Here is a 6,784-nt window from a genome sequence, read left to right as displayed (position 1 = left end):
TGCGGCGGTGGGTTTCGAACCATGCAACCACTTCCCGGAGCCGAGACGGACGCCCAAGCCTCTATAGGCCGCGGCCTCACGATGAATTTGCTTGCGCCAACAGGCTGTCGACTTGTGAAAATAAAAGGGATATGACTCGATTCGTGCACTATTTTTAAGAAGGTTCGGCTAGCCGGAGCTGTAAAGGCACAGACACAATTGAGCAGGGTCACAGATTTGAAGCACAACATGCGAATATAGTATATTACAGACACATTTATACAATTTTCTTCAGTTGGCACACTTTTCTGAGACATCACATATATGACACATACGAAATCTAAAGGCAGTCCGGAATGCTGCTATATGCGAGATAGCTATCCACTCGTACCGCTATATGCTGCAACACTGTTTCACTCAGTTCCGAAACCCTTCGGCAAGCACATTGAAAATATTTCTCGGCATGTTGCCCGTGAACAGTGTTTGGGTCCACATAGCCCCATTTTGATGTCATGAAAGGACAATTTTGCCTTTCTATCGCTTATCATCAGTGACCGCCCTGGCCTCTTCGAGTCGAAGAAGCGCTTAGCCACTGTGACCACCACCTAAGTACTATACATCGACATGACTAGGTTCAGCAATGCCCGTTGTGCTTGTCGCATTGGCGCTTCTGTAGAAAAAAACAGAGAATATACATAATTGAGCAAAACAGAATTGACATTGGCCACGTCTCAGGACAGCGCTTGGCAACAAAGGCATTGTCCTTGCGAGCACCGTTTACACAGGCCCGTCGTCTTCGGAATATATATCATAAATTATCACGGTCGCTCACGTAAAGTCGTCAATACACGAGCGCAGAAAGCAACGTGTACTTCTTCATTAGCATGACATGAACTTACGAGCCCATTAATTCGGAAGCATTGCGCTATTCGGTGGAGCAATCCGGACGTCGTTTGAGTCACAATCAGGGAGTCAGACTGACCCGCTGACTCTGTGAACTGCAACACACGTAAGCCGTTGCTGGTTTTCTTCTGATTTATGCATGGCCGATCTTGAGCAAGTCCTTGCAGGTGGCACCTTAGTTCCGGGGAGACACCCTGTCTCCCTTGACGTCAAGTGGGTATATCGTATAAATCTGCCGTCACTCTTACTGCCCTATGTATACTGTATGTACACATGCGACACATTTCTTCCTGCTGCCTTGCATATTTTCTGGCGGCGTGTCTCCAACGTCTGGCATTGCGAACACTTAAACGCCAGCTGAATACTATGCACGCTGAGTTCGTCTTGTTACCAACAGTCTCCGTGTGAAGCACGTGCACTGGTAGCCGGTGCGTGCCTAAGCTTTCACGCCCTGTGCTGTGCTCTCGCGGTACACGCACAAGTGGCTGCGCAGCACCACACATGTGGATTATGATGTACTATACACACAGCGACGGCTGCAGAGCACTACGAAAGCCGTGCAGCTCATTGTTTGAGATCATTCGTCTTTGCCGGCATAATGTGCGCAGCTAAAAGTGCATATACTGTTCGAAATATGGTATGGTATGTATGGCCGCCCCGAGCAATATCAGTGACGTGACCGTTTCCCATACCGGCCAGCGTTAAACTATGCCGGCTGTGGTCTCTGAAGAGGTTAATACTGCTTTCAGATAATGTACAGTATTGGACTAGACAAACGTATGCTGCACATACGTGAACCATACTGCATAGCAGACAGCAGGTGATAGTACGGGGGGCGAGTTTGCTATGACAGAGACTCATGTCTCCATGAGTCCATGACAAACTCATGTCCTGTCTTTTCCGTGCTGCTCGACAGCTTGTGTAATCCTTGAGGTGCAAGGTAGAACAGCAATAATCACGTAGACACGTTCAATGCAAGCTTGAATTGATATCCAGCTGTAGTGGGACTGAAGATCAATGTTCACAGCATCGCGCTGTAGTGAGAAACCACTAAGACGAGGTCTTGTGAACGGTGAGGTATGCCTGCAGTTAAAGGCTTCACGAAGCTCCGAAGTGAAGACATCGATGGAACGTACTCTAGAGGAGGCCGTAATAACCTTTGCTATTTGGAATCGCTGTGGTGAGTGATGCTCCTTTTGATTCATTTGCACAGACGCGCCCACAACAATGGCTTCAGTTCTTGCGTTTGCGCACAGGCGACTGCTCTGGTGCACTTTGGTCGGTGTAGCTCGAGATGCCTGCACTCGTGGTCACAGCGGCCCGCTGCCTAGTGGTGAAACGCGCAATGCGGGCTTGGTCGTTCCATTCACAACTTGTGGTACGTGACGCGAGTGGCACACAGCGCCCCGCAGGCGCTGACCAAGGCTGCGCCGTACATGATGACGGTGGGCGAACCGCCGAAGACTCGCACCATCGGGCCGGCGCAGAGCGACAGGAGCAGCTGGGCCGGGAACATCATACTGCTCACAAGCGCGATGTCCGTGCCCAGGCCACGCTGAGACCAGTCGGCGCCTCCCTCCACCTGCGGCGCAGAGAGAGCCGTACGTAATGAAGACCAAGTCGCGGAGTCGAATCCCAGCCGTGCTGGCCGCATTTCTATGCAGGCTTCACTTTATTGCAGCGAAAGTTTTACTGGGGCTATGTCGACAAGGTCGTGTCCGCAAAATGTATCTGTAGCAGTTGTGAGGCCTCGCCGCGGTGGCTTAGTGGTTAGGGCGCTGGGCTACTGATCTGGAATTCCCGGGTACGAACCCGACCGCGGCGGCTGCGCTTTTTATGGAGAAAAAACGCTAAGGCGCCCGTGTGCTGTGCGATGTCAGTGCACGTTAAAGATCGCCAGGTGGTCGAAATTATTCCGGAGCCCTCCACTACGTCACCTCTTCATTTCATCTTTCATTCCCTCCTTTATCCCTTCCCTTACGGCGCGGTTCAGGTGTCCGCCGATATGTGAGACAGATAATGCGCCATTTCCTTTAGCGCCAAACGAAAGGTTGTAATCGAAACAGGATGATGTGAGGTCGATGTCGAAAAAAGAATTATGTCGATAAGTTGATTAGTTAATTGATGAGAGCCAAAATATAAAAAAAGTGGGCAGAGCCAGGGCAACGCGTGGCGCCAAGTTTGAAAAACTCAAAATGGGCAGTTGATGGAACTTGATTAAGTAAGACAATTGTGGTAATAGAGAAATTGCATGAATTTACATCAGTGCTTAATCGAGTAAATGTGAGGAGAAGGGACAAGTGACGCAAAGAGAGGAAAAGAGGGGCAAAGAGAAACGAGGAGGCGTCAATGCTTTCGCATTCCTCCAGTGCGAGTTACCGCAGTGACCAGAAACATTTTTACCTTAAGACTCAATCCATGCACTATGATGGTATTATACAAGGGTTTGGATATAAAAATGGCTTGATTATGATTTCCACATAAAATCAGAGCAATTTTTAGTGCTAAAGCACTACTTCACTAGCAAAGCTGAGAAACCCGAGGTATGTATGAAGTCTCAACCTTTGACGGAGCACCAGCGGCGGAGGCCTTGCATAGACGCTCCGTCAACGCCCGGAGCTGTGACCATTAAAAATGACAAATTGGGAGGGATTAGTGAGCAATTCTTCGAACTATAAGATAAGATGTAATTTCAGTTGGGCTAGTTTCGGCAGTAAAAGCCTGTACGGTACTTTACTAAATGCTTTTGCAAATAACGTCAGTTTAGGAATTTAGGGCGAGGTTACAACGCGCACCATGAAGGAAGACGGCCATTTTGTATTTTGCATCGCAAATCCTTGCGGAATCCGTCCTGTGAGGGATCAAAGAATGATGTTACTGTTGAGAAAGTTCATAATCTGAGAATAGATCACATGTTCCATGATTTTGGAAGACAAGTTGGCTAGTGTGATCAGATGGTAATATACTGGGTGCCTTTGTTACCTTATGTATAGACGGGAATGACCTTTCCCACTTTCTAGTCATATGTTATGTAGCGTAAAGAAAGCAGCTGCGGTAACCGCAAAGGTGTACATAATGCGGATATGTCATTTGTGTTGCTCATTATTTTGGAGTTAATGCCATCAACGTCGGATGATGGTGAAGTCTTAATTTTTTCCAAGAGGGACGAAATGGTCCTTCTTGGCGCGTGAATGTCATTAATGAATACAGCTGAAAAGGCATAAAAACTTCGGCGCATTCGGTTTCAGTGGTTTATCCAGATTATTTATAAGAGATTTATTATCTATCGGAATTTTTACGGAGAATTTACCGAAAGTTAGCCTTATGAAAAGAGTATTGACGAGGCGGATTGACGCTAGGTGTGCGTGTTCCGTGCGTATAGTATTTATCCCATGCACAGCCGTCGCTTTTCTTTAGTTTCGCCGCATGAAAAGGGCGTTTTTTCTTGCGGTCAAGTCTTCTTACTGTTCCGTTATAGGTTGGAGTGGAAACTTATTTTCGGGATGTACCAGGTAGCCACTTCATTGACCCTGTTTTTAAAACGAGGCCAATCATCTTGTACCGATGGATTGTGGAAAGATGTCTCAAAGTTTGTGCGATATTGGCATAATGCATGGTTTTCTTTGTTCTGTAGGCGAATGGTTTTGCTGTAAATTTGGCGCGGTGCCGGGTGGAATTCAAAGGTGGCATGGATAACCTCGTGGAAATATATTTACTTCGCGTAGATAACGAATAGAAGAACGGGCTTCTGGGTGAGTTGCTAGGATTGGGTCTAGGACTTTTACACACCCTCCTGCTACGAGCGTAGGTTCCTACACCACTTCTGTTAGGTTAACATTTAGGCTCATTCGCTTCCGTATTGCCAACTACTATCTGGGTTTGCCGTTTGATTTCTAAGAAATTAAAGTCTCCAAAGAGAGCGACTTTTGCTTTTGAGGCATTTGCAGTTGGCTGAAATGTCGTTAGGCTGGGAAAAATCAGAGTCGTTACCTGATGGTCTGTAACAAACACCTAACAGCACGGTTTGAGGAGCGACGCGACAAATTAGCCATATCATCTCTAGGTCTGACGAAATATGAATGCGAGAGCGTTAAGGATCCCGTGTAGCAGAAAAGCCGGCGTGTCGGCGTTTTTGACCGTGAGCAAAAAATGCAGTATAAATCTGCAGAGAAGCAAGTTAGGCGGCAGTTATTAATGACTTGTATGATAGGTTGCTCGGGAAAAGCAGCCTGGGCCTCACAAGCGCCCCCCGGTGGCAGCAACTTCCATCGCAGGGCAGTGGCGCATCTCTAAACCGCTGCGCCATGCGCCAGGAGAGGGTTATGAGGACTCCCAGGGACCTATGAATGTGAAGTATTGAATGACGAATTCCGCATATACGGCCATTAACCCATTAACGCTATCGCATCATACCCATGAGGCGGAGCTTAAATGTCCCTTGTGATATTTAATAGCTGCACACGAAAACTGCGAACGGCAATGAGGTCACCTCTGCCACTTGAGGGTGTGTATTCTTTGCGAAATGGGTTAAAGTTCGGCAAGTCTTCAAGAAATTCAGTTTCAGTGATGTCATTAAAAAGCCATGTTTCCGTAAGCATCAGTAGGCTACTGAGAGATGAACACAGAAGATTGAAAATGATTTCGCGTTTCGGATGGAAACTCCTTATTTTCGTGAAAAGCGCAGGTAAAGAAAGATTAGATTAGGGGTGGCAGGAGTGCATGCCGACGGTTGTTGGCGAACTGCAAAGACAGCCGTGCACTGTGCGATGTCAGTGCACGCTGCCGAACTTAGGTGGTCGAACTTATCCCGGAGCCCTCCACTGTATCACATTTTCCCCCTGCCTGCTTTGAAAGGACTCACCGCCGCGGCCGCCGCTGCCGGGACTTCACCCAGTACTTCGCGGTGGGGTTCAAGTGTTCACTGAGAGTGGGACAATTCCAGCGCCGTTTCTTTCCTCATAAAACATGTGCATTTTTATGCACTGCGTGACAATCCACTGTAGAACTGCCATGGCCGCTCTTTGGATGATTTTCACTGTGACCGAAGTATACGTTTCTTTCGACCTCACCATACTGCGTTATGACGTCATAGGTCTATGGTTAAGCCATTATTACTGGACCAGGCCTGGCGAAAATTGCATTTGATCTGTCTGGCGAGCGCTGATGTCGATCAGGGTTCTCTTCGTTCAATGCACGAATTAATGAATCAAAGCAGATCCTGCATAGGTCTCTGTGCGGACAAACTAGTGACTTTTAACCCGCCAATTTTTACCGTCGGGCATCGCATGCTTCTGCAGCAGATAGTGTACGGGCAGAAAGTACTTTTTTGCGCTTGTGTGAGCACTCACTTTGCTTATTTAGAGGAAAGGTCATTCGCCTGGGAATGATGGAAACGCTGTCTCCTGCGTGGACACCCTTTATAAATCACAGCAGCATGAGTGGTTTCAAGTTAATTATTTATGTTGTCTGTCTACCCGCAGTCTTAAGACTGTGCCCGCAGAGTACTTCTTCAAAAAGATATTCGAATAAATGTTTAGAGAGTGATTTTCATTTAGTGCTGTCTCCAGCCACATGCGATATATACCAATAATATTTGTAACAATTAAGGTAACTCTGATAAACAGTGAACAAATAAATGTAATTAACGGCAGAATGAAGAGAAAAAAAAATAGCTGACGGTTAAGCATGGATAAGCGCGGAATATCGTGCGGTAGCACTAGTTAGGCATTTGACCTAAAGGCCTTTTTACCCAAAGGCATTTAGCATGAAGACATTCATCCTAGAGGCCTTTGGGTAAAGACCTTGGTAAAGGCCTATATGCCTTCACCCAGGTTGTCCGATGAGCAGGTGGGGCCGCCTGCCACAAAGCAGGCTTCACGGGCGTACTGTCGATGTCAAATGA

At 47.3% G+C, this 6,784-nt stretch overlaps 1 protein-coding gene across 7 annotated transcripts in view; it reads right to left on the bottom strand.

The window, feature by feature from the left end:
- Window positions 1–223: 223 nt before the first annotated feature.
- LOC144136589 (membrane-associated transporter protein-like) overlaps window positions 224–6,784 on the bottom strand; it is a 44,506-nt gene continuing 37,945 nt past the window's right edge. For 6 of the 7 annotated variants that reach the window (XM_077669060.1, XM_077669056.1, XM_077669055.1 and 3 more), the window contains one exon: window positions 231–2,464. In XM_077669060.1, the coding sequence (XP_077525186.1) occupies window positions 2,249–2,464 (216 nt within the window). In that variant the 3' untranslated portion in view covers window positions 231–2,248. Of the gene's footprint in view, window positions 2,465–6,784 lie in introns of all 7 variants that reach the window. The other variant, XM_077669058.1, reaches the window with a different exon arrangement.

Source organism: Amblyomma americanum, chromosome 6, assembly GCF_052857255.1.
Source record: "Amblyomma americanum isolate KBUSLIRL-KWMA chromosome 6, ASM5285725v1, whole genome shotgun sequence".
Classification (NCBI taxonomy): Eukaryota; Metazoa; Arthropoda; class Arachnida; order Ixodida; family Ixodidae; genus Amblyomma; species Amblyomma americanum.
Note: the sequence above shows the minus strand (reverse complement) of the source record. Positions and strands in the feature narration are given on the sequence as shown.